Raw genomic sequence first — 22,052 nt, forward strand, 5'->3', positions numbered from 1 at the left:
TTAGTTCTCTCTCTTTTTAATCCCACAAATTTATTTTATTATATTTATTTTATACAGTTAAAGTTTGTTTTACATTTACCCAGATGTTTATCACTTTATTTTCTTAAAACTCTTTTTTGCATTTTAGACGTTTCTTCTGGACTAATTTTCCTTCTGAAATATATGCTTCTGGTATTACTTTAGTGAGAATATCTCACTGGTTCAATCTCAGTTTTTGGTCACCTGAAAATTTCTTTATTATCCTCTTATTCTAGAAAGATACTTAAAATCTATATTAAATTCTAGATTGAGTTTTTTATTTTCAAGGTTTTATTTCACTGTCTTCTAACTTTTATTGTTGCTACTAAGAGCTCAACTAACAATTTAGTTCTTATTCCCTTGTGAGTAATCTTACTATTTTTTTGTCCTACTTTTAAGATATTGCTCTCTCTCTCTATCTATATCTCATGATGAGAGATAATGACTGAGAATTTCTCAAAATTTATAATAGTCATAAAGCTTCATTTTAAGGAAGTACAACAAATCCAAAGCAAAATAAACAAACATAATCACACTCTTATCCCCATTGTTGTGAAACAGCAGAATCCTATATACTATATAGTATACTACTGTAAGTATACTGTAGTATAGTATACTGCTACAGGCATATCTCAGAGATACTGTGCGTTCAGTTCCAGACGACCATAATAAAGTGAATATTGCAATAAAGCAAGTCACACGAACTTTTTGGTTTCCTAGTGCATATAAAAGTTATGTTTAGGGCTTCCCTGGTGGCGCAGTGGTTGGGAGTCCACCTGCCAGTGCAGGGGGCATGGGTTCATGCCCCAGTCCGGGAGGATCCCACGTGCCGCGGAGTGGCTGGGCCCGTGAGCCATGGCCGCTGGGCCTGCGCGTCTGGAGCCTGTGCTCCGCGATGGAAGAGGCCACAGCAGTGGGAGGCCCGTGAGCCATGGCCGCTGGGCCTGTGCGTCCGGAGCCTGTGCTCCGCGACGGAAGAGGCCACAGCAGTGGGAGGCCCGCATACCGCAAAAAAAAAAAAAGAAAAAAGAAAAAAAAAGTTGTGTTTAAACTCTACTATAGTCTGTTGAGTGTACAATAGCATTATGTCTAAAAAAAACAATGTATATACCTTAATTAAAAAATACTTTATTGCTCAAAACTGCTATCCATCGTCTGAGCCTTGAGGAAGTCTAGTAGTAACATCAAAGATCACTGATCACAGATCGCTATAACAAATATAATAATAATAAAAACATTTGAGATATTGTGAGAATTACCAAAATGTGACACAGGGACATGAAGTGAGCAAATGCTTTTGGAAAAAAGGCACTGATGGACTTGCTTGACTCAGGATTGCCACAAACCTTCAATTTCTAAAAAATGCAGTATCTGCAAAGTGCAATAAAGGGAAGCTCAATAAAATGAGGTATGCTTGTGTATATAGTATCCCCAATACTATATCATTTAGTACTATATAGTATCCCAAATACTGTATCATATACTACTCTAACCATAACTATGATATAATAGTATATAATACAGTATTGAGGATACTGCAGTTTCACAAAAATGTATATAGAAGAAATTTTCAGCTGTTACCTTGTATGATTAGATATATGTCTGACCTCCTCATTTTATACCTTCTGTCGGTTAACCACTGTTTCATAACTTTCTTGGTCTCTCTGTGTTGCATTCAGAAATGTCTTCCAGTTCACTTATTCTTCTTTCAACTTAGTCTAATTTGTTGTTCAAACGGTCTATTGAGTTTTTAAAATCCTTGCTTTATGTAAGAGTCTTTGATCTGACTTTTCAACACGTATGGACCTGCTATTTATATTCTATCTCTTTGTGGTATTTAAAACTAAAGCCTAGGTCACAAGGGATCACTAGATATACTATGTACACATAGATTACTGAATCACCTCTCTGGATTTTTCTAACCTATCTTTTTTGATCCCTTGGGGCTTTCTTTATTTTCTTACAAACCAGCTATGCATTAAAAACATTAAAAATATTTATTTAGCATTTTAGGCATTCTGTAGCAGTAAGGTTACTAAGGATATTTCTTTTATAGTAATAATAGAAGTAGAAGTTTCTGTTCAAATTTAGTGAGAGAAAATTTAATATGGAAGAAGACAAAGTCTTGTACAAAATTCCTTAAGACTAAAGGTTTTTGTTAGTTTCAACATGACTCAGCAGTATGTTGGGGAAAAAAGCTGAGTACTGAGGGGAAAAAAACTAGTAAAAGCAAGTATACTTTTAGGCTGCATTAATAGAAATTAGAATTTACTGTAAGGAAGGTGATAGTTGTACCATATTTTAATTGTACCATATTTTAATTGATCAGACCTCATATATGTGTGCCACACTCTAAGGAAGACATTAAGAGCTTGAGAAGTCTCTAGAGGAAAGGAACTAGTGAAAAATCAGGGAAGATGACAGCTGCCTATACTTATTTGAAGGACTATCTGGGGACTACAGATAGTCCTTTATATGCATTCCAGGTTGCAGAACTGAGATCAGTGGGAATTTACAGGGAAATATATTTGGGTTTTATTAAGAACTTTACAACCATGAGAGACCTTTTTTGGAAATGTAATGGCCTGCCTTTGAAAGTCTTTCCAAGACTTTCTCATCAGAGCCATTTAAACTGAGGATGAATAGATATTTTGGGGGGATACTGTAGAGAGAATTCAGGCATCAGAAAGGATGGTGAAATTTTTGAGGATCTTTCCAGTTGTGAAGTTTTGAAGGTCTGTGGTTATATGATCCATCAGGGAAGAAAGATGATACTGTGGAAAAAGCCCGGCATTCTCTTCCTGACTCTGCCATTGGCTTGCTGTTAGCCCTTAGGCTAGCCATTCTTCCATCTCAATCCCTGTTTTTCTTGTGTATTAAAATGGAGGGACTTGGATTAGATGAGCACAAGTGTATCTTGCATGCACCAGTTATTACTGTTGTGTTCTGGTAGTGATATTCTATTTTCCTCATTCCTTTTACATTTGTTATTTGGGATTCTTCGGTAAGGAACTATTGCCACTTCTCTCGTTTATTTATTAAATTATTTATTTATATCAGTACAGACTCATGGATATTTCTCTTATTCTTTGGATTATAATTCACTATTTATTTTATTGCTCAAATTGTTCCAGCTTTGGCTTGTGGAAGACCTGGATTTAGATGTTACAGAGTACAAAATGTTTGTTGGTGTGGTTTCAGATTCCACGTAGAAACTAACCTTTAAAAAACTTCCACTTATTGAGTTTGGCACAGTATCAGAAAGGATTATCCATGATTATCTGAAAAGGCTATTAATGTATTCCTTCCTTACCCAGTACATATCTGTGTGGCTGGATTTTCTTCATGTACTTCCACTAAAACAACATATTGAATGCAGAAGCAGGTATGAGAATCTAGCCATCTTCTATTAAGCCAGACTTTAAAGAATTTGTAAAAATATAAACATTACTCTTCTCACTAGTTTTTTATTTTGCAAAACATATGTTATTAATTTTTACACATAATGAGTTTCTTATTTTGAAATGAATTAATATATATATTTAAAATTTCTCTTTTAATTTTTTGTTTGGTGTGTATCTATAGATATAACCCACAAAACCCAAACTTCTTTGGGTTCCTCAATGAATTTTAAGAGTTTAAAGGGGTCCTAACACCAAAAAATTTGGGAACCACCCTTCTAGGCTATTTTTATTTTATTTTATTTTATTTATTTATTTATTTATTTATTTATTTATTTGCGGTACGCGGGCCTCTCACTGTTGCTGCCTCTCCCGTTGCGGAGCACAGGCTCCGGACGCGCAGGCTCCGCGGCCATGGCTCACGGGCCCAGCTGCTCCGCGGCATGCAGGATCCTCCCGGACCGGGGCACGAACCCGTGTCCCCTGCGTCGGCAGGCGGACTGTCAACCACTGCACCACCAGGGAAGCCCTAGACTATTTTTAGATGATGATTTCAACTCTTTTTCTTCTTTAAAAATCTTTTCCTTTTATTTATTTACTAACAAAATTTTCTATCCTTCCCTGAACCAGTCACTGTGTATTCAAAGGAATGTACAGATACACAGTAATTTTAATATTAGCCTATGTCTTAAAGTCCACCAGTTAGTTTCAAAGTCAAATATTATATAAACAGTCATCATCAGAAGTTGCCTTTGGCACAGTGTCTGGCATATCATGGGTGATCAATAAATATTTGTTGACTGAATGAGTGAACATTGACATTTATTGTTCTTTCTCTAAAAATCCAGATTAGCAATGAAATTGAGAATGTGATAGAAGAATCCACAAAACCAGCAGTGGAGCAGGTTGCAGAATTCAGTATCCACCTTTTGGGGGAACAATTCAATGAAGAACTACAGGATCCCTCCAGCTTTCACCACCAGCGCCTTGTAGAAGAGTTTATTTCAGAGGTGGGTGATCTTTTTGTATGTTTTTATTCTTTTTTTTCTTTTTGTATACAAGATAGTTTGCTGGGGTGTAAATTTCCTATATTAACAACACTGGTTAAAGGTAGATTTCAGATTTAAGCTTTCCATCTTTTTGATTCAGGGAGTGGTGATTTAGCCATTTCTTTAGAAAGCTCTGTGAAAAGTTCACCGAAAGATGAACTATTTCATTGAAACAAAATTTTGTATGCGTTTGCCATCTGCTAACAAATAAATGCTATTTTCAACTTTGGCTGCACAGCCAAGGAAGAATGTGTTCTATGGCATGTTTTAACTTGGCAATATTGGAGAAATGAGTATCTTTGAGAAACTGTATTTAGTGTGTGGTTTTTCTTGAGGGAACATTAAATTTAATTTTTTTAATTTAATATTTGTTCTTTTTTTAAGTTGAAAAATTTTGAACTGTTAATAATAGGTAGTATGAGGCACCAAGTTCAAAGGACAAAAGGACATCCAGTGAAAAGTAAATTTTCCTGTTATCTCTGTTCCTTGGTTGGGAGTATTTTAAAAAGGGGGTTTCTTTAAAGAATTGTGCATTAGACCATCCCACAACTTTACTTTCTGGAAGAATTTTATATAGGGACTTGAACTCAAGATTCTTTCAGTCAAAAATGACCCATTCTTGGCCCCCTTCTTGTGTGCCTTTGCTCTTGTGTAGACTGTAAGGCACTGAGTGCCCATCTCCTCTCTCTGTCCAGTGAGAGGGCACATCATTCCTTCCTGTTTATTTCTTTTCCATTGCTCTTGATGGAGTTCTCTTTGGCTAGGTTTTTCAATTCCATTACCTTGGACTAATTTCCTTCTCTTTACACTGTTTAGACGAGAAACAAAAATGTGCATCTCTCAGCCAAGCAGCATTATTGCAGCCATCAGACACAGAGAATGTAGGCCAGACGATTAATTTCCTAGCTGTGTGGCCAAGTTGTGAGGCTGTATGGTGTGTGGAAGAAATGTCAGCCAGGCCAGTGGCCACCTGGCATCAGATAGTGTCTTGGATCAGCTGTTTGGTTCTCTCTGCCCTTGGATTAAGCAACCTTTAATAAGCCTCAGTGTTTGGGTAAACAATTGTGCTGAATGACTGCATATTTAGAGAAAGTCTAATAAACACTCTGAAAAAACATTTCCAGCAGGGACGTTATGAGGTATAGGTAGCTATTGGCTTGAGATGATTTGAGGGTGATGAAGAATCCATTCCTTCTCTGGCCTTTTTCTATATCCCTGTCCTTTTACCTGGAATAAAATGTCTACGAATAGCCACTTCTTTGTGTGGAACTGCAGAGTCAGGGTCATGTTTCTGAAAGTTCCTGTCTCCATGTTTACTGCAAACTGAAGGAGGCCCTCAAGCTCTCTCCCTTCAGGACACAGTCCAGGAATTGTTCCTTCAATATTATTTCTTAGGTAATATTGCAAGACACAGGGAAAAAGAAAGCCTGCTTGGGAGGATTGAGGTTTGGGAGCTGTTATTATTATTATTTTTTTTTAATGAGGAGAAGAGTAAGATAAACTTGGGACATCACCAAGAATGACATCAGAGAGAGAAAGGTCATTGTGATAGGCTTGGGAGTGTGGATACCTGACAACAGACACGGAATCAACACAGTGTCCTCGCATAGTGCTTTGTGTTCTGCAGCCTGCTGTATGTCCGTTTGCAAACAGCAGCCGTGTGGGTAATCATCTCCATTTTATAGATGAAACCCAGGAGGGCAAGTAACTTGTTCATGGTCATTTCAGCTTCTAGGAGTAGAAGGGAAAATCAGGTCTCCTCCTTCCTTTGAAAGTGTTCCTTCCTTTATATCAATACAGAGTCCCCTTCATTTTAATTCAGGTGAGAAGTTGTGGTGAGCCTCACAGTTTTCCCAGTCCTGGTCCCAATTTTAAAAGCATATTTATCAGGGGAAAGAGGATGAGGCATGTAATTCAGTAGAAAGATTGGGGATTGAACAAATTTGGATTCAGTCACTTACCAAATGCATGATCTGGACAAATTAGTTGACATCTCAGAGTCTCAGTTTTCTCAACCATATAATGGGAAAGATATGTATCTCTTGGTATTGTTGAAAGGATTAGAAGTAATACTATATCAAAGCACCAGGTACACAGCAGTCACTCAGTAAATTGTACCTGTTACTAACCTTGATGTTAATAAAGTGGAATGACTTTATTAAAACTGGGTACCTGTACATAGCTAACTGGGTATGATGAATTAGAATACATATATGCGTTTGAATCAAGAGATGGCAAAACCCCAGATGAGTTGGGTTTAGTATTAATAATAACATGCACTTGTACAGCATTTTGCAATTAATGGAGTACTTTCAGCTACATTCATTTTAATCTTACAAAAACTAATGTGGTTGGTGGGCAGGGCAGCATTAATCATATAAAAGAAGACTTGTGCCTGGCCACTCTGCCAGTAAAAACAGCTGGGACTAACCCTCAGTCTTTGGATTCCTAGTCCTGCAGATTCTATCCCCAGGTCCATCCTCCAAGAATTAATAGTACTTCTCAGTTTTCTTTCAGAGAATGAAACAAGGCAATTATTATAGCTAAAAAGTTTCACATGTTTGGATTCTTTATCTGCAAGGCATGAATATTTTCGGTGAACCAAGATTTTTTAAAAATCCCATTCTCCTGATTATATGTGGACTTGGTTTTAAAAGCAGATGCCCAGAGATGTCCCCAAAGTCCACTAACAACTTCTCTTGTTCTAGTGTCGGCCCCCTAGTGACTCATCTGGTGAGATTGTCACCTTCTGAAATGTTGTGGATAAAATGTTCGATTTTGTTAAATATGTATTTATGCATAACTGATTTTTTTTAGGTATTTGGTCCAATCTAGCATTTCCCCCTTCTCTAGTCACTAAGCTTATATTGATTTATGTGGCTTGACTTTAAAAACTCAGTGATAAAACTGGTTCCTGCAGTTGTGATGCTCATAAATTGATCTTTTGACCAGTCACTGCTTTATAAACTCCTTCGTGACAAGGCCTAAGCCCAGGTCTGCAGATTTCTTTCTTATGTTAGCTGTGTTCACAGTCCCTTGTGTTGTAGGAATAGGAAATAGATACCACCAGACATTTTACATTTAGAGGAAATGAGCACCTGACTGTGTGTTAGAGTGTGCTGTGGCCAGATTTCTTTCTTTTTTTTCTTTTTTAACATCTTTATTGGAGTATAATTGCTTTATAATAGTGTGTTAGTTTCTGCTTTATAACAAAGTGAATCAACTATACATATACATATATCCCCATATCTCCTCCCTCTTGCATCTCCCTCCCTCCCACCCTCCCTATTCCCACCCCTCCAGGTGGTCACAAAGCACTGAGCTGATCTCCCCGTGCTATGTGGCTGCTTCCTACTAGCTATCGATTTTACGTTTGGTAGTGTATATATGTCCATGTGTGGCCAGATTTCTAATCCATATAATTACATTAAAAAATGTTATTACAATTTCTTTGAAACCAGCCCTTTTTTCACATTTCATCACATAAGGGAAAAAACAGTGCTTTGCCAATAAAAGTGTGTTTTTTATAATTTGGAAAAACTTAATATTAAAGCACATCAAAACCTTAAAAATCAACATGAAAAAGGAAAATGTGGCAGTGATGTACAAACTATTTTCTAACATTGTAACAATTATAATTTTCTTAACTTTCTGATCTACATATATCCATGTGTGTGTACAAGCTTCTAATGGTTGTAAACAGTGCACTTTATATTCAACTCTTAAAAGCATTTTTTCTATGTACTTTTTTTACATTTCTACATAGCTATAAAGTTTATTTTTATTTTTAACAGGTGGAAGATGCATTTACTGGGCTACTGGGCTACAAGGACATTCATGTACTTGACTTTAGGTAAATAGACTTTAAAAATGCACATGTTTTGTGGAACTCTTTATTTCAAATGGAATATCCTTTTGTATTTATTATGTATACTCTAACAGTGATTCAAAATGATGTGAATACTGTAATTCAATACTATTTTGTTAAATTCATATTCCTTCTAAAAAATTTATTTTTTAAATTTTTATTGGGGTATAGTTGATTTATAATGTGTTAGTTTCAGGTGTACCACTAAGTGAATCAGTTATACATATACATATATCCACTCTTTTTTAGATTCTTTTCCCATATAGGCCATTACAGAGTATTGAGTAGAGTTCCCTGTGCTATACAGTAGGTCCTTATTAGTCATCTCTTTTATATATAGTAGTGTGTATATGTCAATCCTATAAATTCATATTCCTAATGCTGGTTTTTCAGATGAAGAAACTGAGTCAGAAAAAGGCAAAATAATATATTCAAGGAGATATATTAAATTGTAGTTGGGCCAGGGTAAGAACTTAGGAATTCATGTCCCCAGCTTGCTGCTGACAAGTCACACTGCTTTTATTTGGCACTAAAGGGAGCCTGAAGTCAGATTAGATGTGACCTCAGCGTGCTCCTAAAGCTTGTCAGTGCTACACTAAGGTGACTTTGACGTCTCAGTGTATGGTCGCTCTGGAAGGGATGTGTTCATCAACATAACAGTTCTGGGTAAATCAGACACCTCTTTTTAAGACATTTCTTCCCTCCTTAACGACCTGCAGCATAATACTTGTGAACATTTATTGAGTGAATACTTTTGGCCGTTTCACATTCCTGAGCTCACATAATCGTCAACTCTTTCAGCAAAAATATCATTATTAATACTTATTTTGCAGAGGAGCAAACAGGTTTAAAAGGATGAAGTATTAGCCCAAGGTCAGAGAGTTTTTAAGTTAGAGCACAAGAGGGATTTTGAAACAAAGTGGCTGACTTTATAGCTCTTGCTCTTAACCTCTGTGCTAGACTGAGTCCTCTGAAGGTTTGGAGCATGTGGGTGGTAGCTGTGGCCCACCTATTGGATGCAGGCGAGCATGAGCATAATTAACAGTGTATGCATCTTTGGCATAGTCTTGTCACAACTTCTGGGTTTTCCAGAAATAATAGCAAGCACTTACGAGCACAGTGTGCCAGTCTTTATATTAATTCATTTAATCCCAGCAGCCATGCTGTGAAATAGTTACTGTTATCCTCCTTTTTTTCTGATAAGGAAATCAGAGCACAGGGAATTTAAGTATTTTATCTAAGGACACTCGGCTAATTATTGGTGCAGGGGCAGGGGCAAGCATGGTAAATTGACCCTCCACCTACTCTCACACCATGACCTGTCTCCCAGTTCAGCCTTAGCCCTTTGCACAGGATACTTGCCTCCAGCTGTGACTAAAGCTCACATGAGAGCCTGAGAAGGCGACGCTTTTGAAGTCCTTTCTCATTTGGCAGCACTTGAAAGGCAACTTGGCCTTTGGGATCAACTTGCCTAGGTTTAAATCCTGCCTTTGGCACTGCTGACTGGATGGTTTTGGATAAATTAACAAGCCTTATCTTCTCTTTTGTATAAAAAAGATAATTTATACAATTTATATTAATCCTGCTTTATTAAAAAATACTTTTAAATGCTTAGGGTAAATTATTTAGTTGTTTTGTTTCTCAGTTTCTTTACCTGTAATATGGGGATGTTCATGGTCCTTAATAAGTTTTCATGAGGATTAAATGAATTAATTTTTGTAAAATGCATAGCACATGGGAAGTTCTACTACATTAAATAAATAAATATTAAATAAATAAATATTAAAGGCTATGCAATATCCTATAAGTTAGTCAGTCCTGACCTTTCCCAACCCCTTAGAACCTTACTATATACCATCTGATTTTCTTTTATTCATTTTAATACCACATAACACATTGTATCCCCCCAAAAGTATTCCCAATTTTGTTAGTGCCAACAGCTGGAGTTCTCTGCTGATCTACTGAAAAAGAGTTTATTTATAAAGAGATAACCATATATTAATTGTTTAAAAGTATTTTTAACAAGTTTGAAGACAGTAAAGACTATCGATTTTAAAATAGAATATTTTCTCCACCTTTGCTATCTTCCTTCAATGTACAGGAATTTGTCATTATCTAGTATATACAAGGATTTTCATTTAAAGAAACATTTCAGAGGAAATGCATTAAGAACTTGTACTTTGATGAATTATATGACAATTATAACGCTCTTAAACTCTGCTTAACACTTTCCATTTTTGTTTTCAGATCCCCTAAGGAAAATGGCAGGTAGAGTAACTTTTGGCACTTTCTATACTGTCCACCTAATGAGGAGGTAGTTCAGAAAATATGGTAGCCCGAGGTCCAAGGGAGCGTGGCTTAATTCCTTTATTACTTCCAATATCACTGTTCATCTCCTTACAGATGAGTTGGCCAACATTTTTTTGTTAAGAGTCAGATAATAAATACTTCAAACTTTTTCACACTATGCAGCCTCTGTTGCATCTACTCACCTCTGTCACTATCAGATGAAAGTAGATGTAAGCAATATATTGGAAATGAATGAGCATGGCTGTGTTCCAATAAAACTTATTCATGGACCCTGAAATGTCAATTTCATGTGATCTTCACGTCACAAAATATTGTTATTTTGATTTTTTTTCAACCATTTAATATATAAAATCCATTAACTCATGGACAGTGGGCTGGATTTAGTTCACAGGCTGTAGTTTACAGACTTCTGTCATAGGCTGCTGACTGACAAGTACTTTTATTTTTTAATCTATTTTTATTTATTTATTTTTAGTTTTAAATTAAAAAAATTTTTGAGGTGTAGTTGATTTACAATTTTATATAAGTTTCAGGTGTACAACATAGTGATTCACAGTTTTTAAAAGTTATACTCCATTTATAGTTGTTGTAAAATATTGGCTATATTCCCTGTGCTGTACAATATAGCCTATGACAAATACTTTAAAATATTGAGTTATACTTAATTTAAAATTGGAATAAAAACTGGCATTAATGAAAACACTTTCAAGTATACTATTGTCATTGAATAATATAATCAAGTGTCATTTTAAGTGGTAAATGAAAGGGAGAAAGCTGATCTCTATCATAGTTCATTTGCGAAAACAGCTGCTCTCTGGAACTTCTTAGAAGCATAATATAAAAACATAGTCAATCCCCCTTGTGAAGGTTGCTTGTCATTTTATCTTTGAACTCAAGTTTATTTAAAATTTACTTTCTCTTGAAAGATTGATAACCATAATATAGAAAACATGAAGCAAATTCATAAGCTAAGTACAGAGATGTTTAGAGATACGGTAATATTTCTTCATTGTAATATCTTTTTAAAATATTTTTATTTTTTTATTGAAGTATAGTTGATTTACAGTATTGTATTAGTTTCAGATGTGGAACATAGTGACTCAGTATTTTTATAGATTATATTCCATTTAAAGTTAGTATGAAATATTAGCTATATTCCCTGTGCTGTACAATATATCCTTGTAGCTTATTTATTTTATACATAATAGTTTGTATTTCTTAATCCTCTACCCCTATCTTGCCCCTCCTCCCTTTCCTCGTCCCACTGGTAACTACTAGTTTGTTCTCTATATCTGTGAGTCTGTTTCTGTTTTGTTATATTCATTCGATTATTTTATTTTTTAGATTCCACATATAAATGATAACATAGAGTATTTATCTTTCTCTGTCTGACTTAATACACTCCAGGTCAATCCATGTCATTATGCCTTCATTTATATAAGACATAATTATAATATCTTAAATTTGAAAAGGGCTTTCTGACTTCCTCATTTTCTTTTATATTATTTTAGCAAATATTCACTAAGTGTCTGCTAATTGGGCAAACCTTGTGCCTGCAAAAATGAATAACTGTTGGTCTCCATCATCTAGGAACACACAGTCTAATTAAAAGTGCTTTCAGAGATATGTCAAAGTACGGGTTCTTTTGTTTTTTCATTTTATTTTCTTATATCCCTGTAAGATAGTGAAAATGAGACTATTCATTCTCCTTTTGGAGGTGAGGAAATTTTGCCTTAGAGAGGCAAACTGATTTGCCGTAACTTATATGACTAGAGGGTATCAGATATTTTGCCCAAAGTAATCAGGATTTGGGTTTCTCTACTCTTAGTATATGCAGACTGCTCTGTATGTTTATATTATAGGTATATGTGTTGATGGTCAATATTCAACCAAAAGATTGTTTAATTGCTGCCCTCTTGGGGAGATTAGAATGTTAAAACAACCCGAATTCTGATGTTAATCCTGTGATCAAAGAATGGTATTCAGTTGCTGAGTGCTAAGTTCTCTATCGGGACAGAGACAACAATTCAATATGAAACCATTAGATTTTATGATAGAATTGTTAACCTAAGTACAGTTTCCAAAATTGTTCAGTATTGTCAGATATTAACCAGTTGGTGGAGTTTATTCATAACTTTCTGGTGTACTTTTATTTTGAGCTGTGTGTGAATGAATGTGTGGCGCAGAAATAGTCTATTTATATAATATGTAACACCCCTTTCTCTCTCCATAAGTATTTATATACACATGAAATTTTCTATTTGCTTTGTACCTCTTTCAAGATGCACACATGATTTTAAGTTAGTAGGACCCATTTGAAGTGAATCAACAAAATATCTGCCTGGTATACACACTTCAAAAATTCAACTCCAGGCCTTGTAAGTATGCACCTTCTTCCTAATAGAAGTATGAGAGAAGAAGGGATGTCTGAGTTTCTCTGAAATATCTTTAGTTTGATCAGTTGTCATGAGATGTGATATCATTATTTTTTCTATTTAAAACCTGTTCACGTCAAACAGCCAATCAGGGCGTTAGAGATGAGGAATAAGGGTAAATTTGACCTCCACATGATTGATGTCTCTGGAAATAGCAGTCAGACAGAGAAACTTTCCTCTACATAGCAGTTGTTTCAGTTTAGAAGAAAAAAGGAGTTGGAGTTGGAGTTGCTGAGTGCAGAGAGCCAGCATAGCTTTCTTCAGTCAGATACTGTTTTGTCACCAGTGTGCATTCTGCGTCTTATGTACTTTCTTTTTCTCTTGGCTGTCTTTTATTCTGTTCCTCATCCTGAGATGTCTCTCTATTCCATTTACCATGCCAGAACTAAGTCTGTTCTGGGTCATGCTGAAGTTCTGGGATCTGAGAATAGATGGTTTTCTGATACCTCAAGCATTACTTTGAGTTCTCTTTCCAGGACAAAAACTTGGTAATAAATTGCGGTATCTCTGTGAGGCATTTTATCTTCTTTAAAGAATTTATCCTTACTAGTCAAGGTAGATGATATTAGAAGTGTTATTTTTAGAAGTCCAAGGGAAACATTGGGAGACAAATTATATTTTGCCAGTAAAGAGTAAGGCTAGTGATCTAACCCAGACTGCCTGATTTGCACAGATTTCTTGATCCAGGAACATTTCTCTTGGTCTTCTCCCTATGCTATTTAAAAGTCACGCAAAGCACATGGTAGGCTCTCAGTAAAGGCTTGACTCTCCTTGTCTGATTTTCTTTGTAGCCTTGTCTGATTTTCTTTGTAGCTCAAGTGCTAACTGGCATAGCCTTTTCTTCTTCTCCATTTTTTTCCCTTATCACTGCTTCCTTAGAGCCTTAGAGTCTTAGAGCCATATTAACATGTTAATAGGTTGGGCATAGATCCCAAGGAGAAGCTCACCTTTCTGGAGATGTAGGCATGGTCCATCCCACAGAGCTTGGAAAGAGCATGCACATCCTCACAGAGTTGGGTTCTGGCTGTGAAGCAGTGTCCCTAAAATCATTACCCAGAAGACACAAATGTATGAGGATAATACGTGTGCTCTTTAGGGTGAAAAATTACTCTTTCATATTTAGAGACTTAAAAACCCTTCAGATTAAGTCAGGAGTATCACATACTGTCATTTAAGTGGCACAAATTCAGTGGTCTTATCTGCCTGCATTACTGAATAAAATTGACTGCTTGTTTTTTCATTATTTTCAAAAGTATTTAGTGAACTGCTATGAGCCAGGCATTGTGTCCTAAATGCTTGGGACACATGTGGTGTAGTAAGTTCTGACCAGTAAGTGTCCCTAATACTATTTTATTTCACATTGGGGCCATCATTTGGTTATTTTAGCATGTTTTACTGAATTTATTTCTTTACAAAAGGAGATCAGGAATTACTCATGAATCAACATATTGTGATATGAAAAATTAAGGGTTTGAGGGAATTTACAGATGACAAGCAGATGTCTCACCACTTAGTAGGGCATAGGGGTGTCAAAATGCTCAATTACCACTTTAAAGCTCCCTAAACCACCCTGTTGGAAGTGGTAGCTTATCAGATCTGGGAGGAAAACCTTACTGACCTTAGAGCGGGACAGGAACATCGTATCATGCCTGGCTGCTTCTGTGGCAGGTGAGGGGTAACACCTTCATGGCTTCCCCTGTAGGCCCTGGACAAGACCAGAACTGCCAGTGTTCCCAGGAAGGAGAGGTCTCCTGAGACCAATTTATGCTTACCAAAGCACAAAATACAATGCAGATTGATCTATTTAAAGCAAGAAATATATCTGCCAACTGACTAATTATTGCATTGGCTTAGCTCATGCATTCTTTCCCCATAGGACAATCTGTAGGGAATTATAATCAAAAGTTCCTTTTGCAAGCTTGAGATCAGAGAAAGGAAATTGGGTGATCCTAATGGCCAGTATCAAAGTCATGCTAGCCTGTTGTAGCTGTCTCCAATCTAGGGATCTGTGTTACAAAGAAGCCACAATACACTGATCAGAAACTTTTCACTAATGGTAGCATAAATTAGTTGACTAACCCTTTTTCTAGACTCTATGAGACACTTCTCATTATCCTGACACTTGTTTTTTGAGATATATGAATACCTTAATTAGGCTGCAGTTTTCTCTTTATATTCAGGCAGGTATAGATTTCTGTTAATTTGATAGGCACTTAATGCCAGGTACCAAGCCAAACATTGGAGATAGAAACTCAAGGAGAGACTGCAAGGCAGTCACTATAAACAGAATCTTTTTACAAAACAGCAAAAGCTATAATCAAGGAATATATAAGTGAGCTCAGAGGAGGAAGTGCTTAATTTATTTGAGTGCTTTGTTTTGGGCATCATTTTGCTCCTATAGAATGTCTGAAGGTGGCAGATTATTTCCATTGCACATCTGCCTTCAGTGGTTTATCTTTGGGAGGGTGGTATTCTCCTTTCCTCTGGAGGGATCTTGGTGTGGCTTGCTGGGTACTGCCTCTGATGGCTGTGTCTCATAGACTGGCTGGAAGCCAGAATGATGAGTAGAGCAAAGCCATTCTCATAATGACTTTTTTCTGGTAATAGTTTAATTAAAGTTACTGAGAGTGTAGCAAAGTAGTTCAGAATACAGGTGCTGGAGTCAGGCAGATCTGTGTTTGAATCTTGACTCTATCTATCCCTTATATATGGTGAAATTTTAGGCAAGTCTTTTAACTTCTTTAAAGCTCGGTTTCTTAATAATAATCTGACAGTAATAAAACCTTCATAAGGTTATTATGAATATTAAGTGAGATTAAAGCCTGTGAAATACCTATCACATTGTAAGCACTTACAAAAGTGTTAGTTTTTAGCTGTTAGATAAATCTGAGTGTCTAGAAGGAGTAATTCTATTGGCTTAAAAATTTTATATTCTGATGTTTCTTCAAAATGACTATTTAAGAAAATGTCAAATGACATATCATCTCCTACTAATTATTTTCACTTTATCCTTTATTCCAAGAAATCTTCTTTTTGTTTGCTTGTGGAAAGATAGTGAAAAGGCCCCCATTCCCAGACAAAGTTATTTCTTAGTACTTGTCAAACTTTTATTCAGCACATTAAGGAGGGAACCAGCAGAAAAATGAGAGCTAGTTTCTAGAGCATTTGAAAGAAGTATATGTAGTTAATTGGGAAAGGATTGTTAAGTTAGATACAACATTGCTAAATGCCCTACAGGTTAGTAAAAATCATAAACTTTGGAGTTATCGTTCCTATCAGGCCAAAAATCCCATCACATTTTAGTAGTTTTTTTTACAATTCACTATTAAACTTTATAGGACTGTAAATTGTCTGTGCTATAAAACAAAAGTATGTCTCCTGAGAGACTTAGATAACTGTCATATTAGAAAATATTCTAGCATGATATTTTAAAAAACGTCATCAATTTGCTGTATCTCCAAATATTTCATATTTTCCTTTCACAATAGGCAACTATGTTTTAGTTCATAGTGATTAAGCTTCTTCATTGCTTCACTCCCCATTGTGGAGTACATAATTCATCCAGCAACAGTAATAAAGAGATATGCAGGGATTTCCCATTGTTGAGTAGAGTTAGAGGGTTTTATTTTATTTTGTTTTTTTAAATCAGGTAGGAAAAAGGCTAATAGGGAAAGAAGGAAGCAGGCTGATAGGGAAAAGAAGCAGTTGGCTTTGAAGGGGTGAGAACATGGGGGAAGAATATGCTCAGGTATTGTGCAGGGTTGACTCTGTGGCCTCCTTAGACCCCTTTCCATGTTCTTAGATCTATAACCCTCTGTTCTCTGGGAAGAAGGGGATGGCTAAAGGTTGCCCAGAGTCTTCAGAGAATGGTGGTGGAATCCATGCTTTTTGAGACTCTCTCTCTAGGTCTAATGTTTGTTCTTGGTGGGTTCAAAGCTCCTTTCTTTGTGTTTCCTTGGCGGGACCTAATTTGTTTCTCTTTTCATCCATAGTGGCATAGATGTTCACTACGCAGTTACCTTCAATGGTGATGCCATCAGCAATACCACCTGGGACCTAATTAGCCTTCACTCCAACAAGGTGGAGAACCATGGTCTTGTGGAATTGGATGATAAGCCCACTGCTGTTTATACAATTAGTAACTTCAGAGATTATATTGCTGAGACACTGCACCAGAATTTTTTGCTGGGGACCTCCTCTTTGAATCTGGATCCTGACTCCCTTCAGCTTATTGATGGTAAGTTGGATAACCATTAAGTCCTTGTACAGTTTTAGTTTCTTTTCCAGTATATTCTGGGAAAACTAATTTCCAAAAATATATATGGTTCTGGCACTCTCTAGACTACATGAGACAGAAGCCATCCTGATATGAATGGCGCTTTAGCCATGCAGATAATTTGGGTAGATCAATCAGGGGTTTCTGGTGGAAGAATGGCATGAGGATTAAGATAAGCCATAGGCAAAATGAGGTTGTTTAGGAAACTCACTCCATAAACAACGTAGTGAGGTCTCCCTTTTATGTGGAGCCTGGGGTAAAGCTACTTTCTAGAAGGTGTCCTAAAAAAGAGGTCAGTTCTCTCAGAATTTCCAAGCAAGTTTAACAAAAGCTTTAGGATATCCAGTACAAACTAATTCAGGTGCTTTGACCTTTCAGTAGACGTACATTTCAATTGCTCAGAATTTTATTCCTAAGATCCATTTCTCTTTGTTATGCCAGCTTCAGAGTTCTGAATGGCTGCAGCTTTCTAGGTGACTCAATCACCTTAAAAGATATGTTCATCTGTGATCTCATGCTACTTGTTTTCCATAGAAGACAAGATAACTGAATACACAGTTGAAAAAGAATTTTGGAAAATACTTATATTTTCCAAAAATAGGGTCTTTGACTTCTGTTTGATCCCTTTATGTCAGTGAACAGGTGAATAAAGAGAGATTCTGCTTCTATTTTTGGTGTATGCACCAGATCACCTTTCTGACAGTCCTTTCTTTTTAGCTTTTATTGATTCCTTCTCTCCTCCAGGCAAAATCATTTTCTTTTTTGTCTGTGTTCACATACATTATATAAATGTCCCTCATATTGTTTTTTTTTTTTTGCGGTACGCAGGCCTCTCACTGTTGTGGCCTCTCCCGTTGCGGAGCTCAGGCTCCGGACGCGCAGGCTCAGCGGCCATGGCCCACGGGCCCAGCCGCTCCGCGGCATGTGGGATCTTCCCGGACTGGGGCACGAACCCATGTCCCCTGCATCGGCAGGCAGACTCTCAACCACTGTGCCACCAGGGAAGCCCCCTCATATTGTTTTTTTGTTTTGTTTTGTTTTGTTTTTTTTGCGGCACGCGGGCCTTTCACCGCTGTGGCCTCTCCCACTGCGGAGCACAGGCTCCGGATGCGCAGGCCCAACGGCCATGGCCCACGGGCCCAGCCGCTCCACGGCACGCGGGATCCTCCCAGACCGGGGCACGAACCCGTGCCCCCCGCACTGGCAGGCAGACTCTCAACCACTGCGCCACCAGGGAAGCCCCCTCATATTGTTTTATTATATGTATTTATCTGTGACATAGGGAACACTTCTACAAAAGAAACTTGGCTTTATTAATGTTTATAGCCTCAATCTCATCAAAGTCCATGGTAACTAGCAAGGATTCAGTAAATCTTATTGAATTAAATTATACAATCTACTCTGTTAACTTTATGGCTTAGTATTGGTATAGTGATAAATTCTCTGGTGTCTTACCCCATTTTTCAAAGGCACTTTCTGCAGAAAAGGAAATAGTTTTGCATAATTTTCTCCATTTTTAGCATCAACTAAATGAGTTGGAATTTCAGTTCAACTTTCTTATTAAAATGAAAAAAAATCAGTTTTAGAGCAACTACTTCATAGGAATCTTGAAAAGAGTAAAAAAATTGCTTGAGAAAGGAAAGAAAATAATATAGGAGTGTCCTAAATGTAATGATGGGGAGAATATTTATTTTATGTTGGAGTCTTATAATTTAGACAGATTGTGCTAATATAAGTAAAATATTTGAATAAAGTATCAAGCATTTTCTAAGCAACTCCCCATCTGTTCTGCCCAAATGTAAGCTATAAAAAGGAAAAACTTGGTTTTTAGTTGTCCCTGGACCTCAAATACAATTGTGTCTCAACTAAAAATGTTCTTTAATGTTACTCTTTCTTCAGTGAGAGGAGTTTTACTTCCCCAAGGTGAAGACCAAGTTTGGAACACCCAAAGTTCAAGTCTTCAGGAAACCTTACCATCTATTCTGGTAAGTATGTTTCTGTGTTTTACTCCTAGAACCTGGCCCTCAAGCTTTTCTTCTTTGTACACTTACCTGCTTACTTTGGCATCATGACTTTCCCAAGCTGTTCCTATTACACATATTCTCTTACATCATCCTTGGGACATTATTCATAGTTGTCAGCTCATGGGACCCAAGTATTGGTTCAGATAATTTAAGCCTTCCGCAGTGGTTAAATGAAGTCCACACATTTGGCAGTGCCAGAGTCCACACATGGTAGAAAGCTTATTTATGGTTCATACTTGCTTGGTGATAATTAAGCTATAAGTGCCCACTGAGTTGTTCTCTAAAAGTTACCCAGAAATAGTTTTTATAGCCAAGATTATAAATTTGATGTACATAGATACAGAGTATACATTTTTGTTCCAAGGATTGTATTGAAGAAAAAGTTTAGACTCCAAAGCATATTGAACAGTGTGTGTATGGAAAGGAGAGAAGGCAGAGTAGAAATATTGGCTAGTTGACAGGGATGGTATATCAGGCCTGCATTTTTTTTTTCATATTTAAGTCCATTTATTTCTAATGTTATTTATCCTTACATGTGTGCTTTTTTAAATTGCACTTTGAAGTTGTAGAATTTCTTTTTTTTTAAATTGGTGTATAGTTGCTTTACAATGTTGTGTTAGTTTCTGCTGTACAGCAAAGTGAATCAGCCACACGTATACGTATATCCTCTCTTCCTTGGATTTCCTTCCCATTTAGGTCACCACAGAGCAGTGAGTAGAGTTTCCTGTGCTATACAGTCTGTTCTCATTAGTTATCTATTTTATACATAGTAGTGTATATATGTCAACCCCAATCTATCCCACCCCCACCTTCCAATCAGACCTCTTTTTAACTTGGGCAGAAAGCATTCCCATTTGCGCAGAAACAGCATGGAATGAATTTTCCCTTTTGTTCTTACCACCTAACTCCCCTGGACACTCTTCTGCCCCCTTCAAACCTCCACTTGCCATGTCATCTACAGGGAGGCATCCAGTAGAAAAGAAAGTGGCTTCCTCAAGTGCAGGTAAAACAACAACCACAACACCTATAGAGACTAAGCTGTCTACAACACGACTACACGATCTTTTATTATCACATAGTCACAGAATGGAGACTCCCTTCTTCTTCATTCCCTGCTCCTTCTACCCTCTTGAGACTTCTTTTCTGTCTCATATGGCAAAGAAGAAATTAATGTTAATTAATTTCAAATACTTGTTTCCTGGCTTTAATCCAGCAATTGAAATTTAGAAAGTCTGCCCCAAATTGGCTTAACCAATATATACAGCCATTACTTCTGCTCAGGTATAGAGCAACTCAGTTTTGAAATGTGGAGTCACTGGAAATACTCTTTTTCGCCAAGTTCCATGTTGGAGAAAAAAGGTTAGAGGGGGATTGACATCAGAGATTACATTCATTTGGTGTTTGTTTATTCATTCACTTATTAATTCAAGTATATTTATTTTGTGCTTTTCATGTGCCAAGTGCTGGGGAAACTAAGATGAATAAGGTGTGGCCTTGCCTACAAGAAGTTTCCAGTCTGGTGGTTGTAGACAGACTTCTACAAAAATAAAGTAGTGCTGTCATAGGAGTTCATCCAAGGTGTGGTGGCAGGGAGTGGTGATCCACTGCAAACATGACACTTTCCGTTCCTTCTAATCCCATTCTACTCAGGGCTTCTGTATCTACAGATCTGTGATGATATCTTAGAACGATGTAAAGACAGGAATTTCTGCATAAGCCAGGGGTTGCAAACTGGCGACCAGCTGACTGGATCCAGCTATAGGCATGTGCTTTGGGGCCAATTTTTTTTTTTTAATTTTTATAAGTTTATTTATTTATTTTTGGCTGCGTTGGGTCTTCGTTGCTGCCCAAAGGCTTTCTCTAGTTGCGGCGAGCGGGGGCTACTCTTTGTTGCAGTGCGTGGGCTTCTCATTGTGGTGGCTTCTCTTGTTGTGGAGCACGGGCTCTAGGCACGTGGGCTTCAGTAGTTGTGGCTCACGGGCTTCTGTAGTTGCAGCACATGGGCTCTAAAGCACAGGCTCAGTAGTTGTGGCACATGGGCTTAGTTGCTCTGTGGCATGTGGGATCTTCCCAGACCAGGGCCCGAACCAATGTCCCCTGCATTGGCAGGCAGATTCTTAACCACTGCGCCACCAGGGAAGCCCCCAAAATTTTTTAAAAGCCACTATTTAAAAGTAAGGAGATTTTGCATAAAAATGCAGATTTCCAACTTCTTTTGAAAACCGGAAGATCTGATATCATTAGGTTTACATTTCCCGTTGCAGAAAGTGGCTAGAGCTTGGCTGAAAGAAGCTACCCCTTTAATTATGGCAAACACTGACTACCTGGACTCATTTGTTCATTTATGTTGCCTCTTCTGTGGTTCTATTTGCATTTAAGCCAACTCCTTAGTTTTTCAATTTGAGGAGGCATTGCAATGTTAGTGGGTGATAAAAAAAACATGAAAGAAAAGAATGATTAATTAGAGGTGGCTGATTATTGCTTCTCCTCCTCCCCCTCCTCCTCCCTTCCTCCTCCCCATTCCCTCCTCCCCTTTCTCCCCCTCCTCCTTTTCCTCCCCCTTCTCTCTCTTCTCGCCCTTCTCCCACTCCTCACTCTCTATTCTTTAATAGAAATGAGATTTTTTTTAATCAGATTTTATTTTTAGAAATTATTTTAGAGGTAAGAATGT

The 22,052-nt window shown here is 37.2% G+C and overlaps 1 protein-coding gene across 2 annotated transcripts in view; it reads left to right on the forward strand.

The window, feature by feature from the left end:
- IMPG2 (interphotoreceptor matrix proteoglycan 2) overlaps positions 1 to 22,052 on the forward strand; it is a gene marked incomplete at its 5' end in the record, with an annotated part of 68,490 nt that overhangs the window by 27,066 nt on the left and 19,372 nt on the right. For both annotated transcript variants that reach the window (XM_082625714.1, XM_082625715.1), the window contains 5 exons: positions 4,268 to 4,429; positions 8,263 to 8,321; positions 10,584 to 10,604; positions 17,074 to 17,318; positions 19,257 to 19,342. In XM_082625714.1, the coding sequence (XP_082481840.1) occupies positions 4,268 to 4,429; positions 8,263 to 8,321; positions 10,584 to 10,604; positions 17,074 to 17,318; positions 19,257 to 19,342 (573 nt within the window). The remainder of the gene's footprint in view (positions 1 to 4,267; positions 4,430 to 8,262; positions 8,322 to 10,583; positions 10,605 to 17,073; positions 17,319 to 19,256; positions 19,343 to 22,052) is intronic.

Source organism: Mesoplodon mirus (assembly GCF_964341445.2).
Source record: "Mesoplodon mirus genome assembly, chromosome: 6".
NCBI classification, from domain to species: Eukaryota; Metazoa; Chordata; class Mammalia; order Artiodactyla; family Ziphiidae; genus Mesoplodon; species Mesoplodon mirus.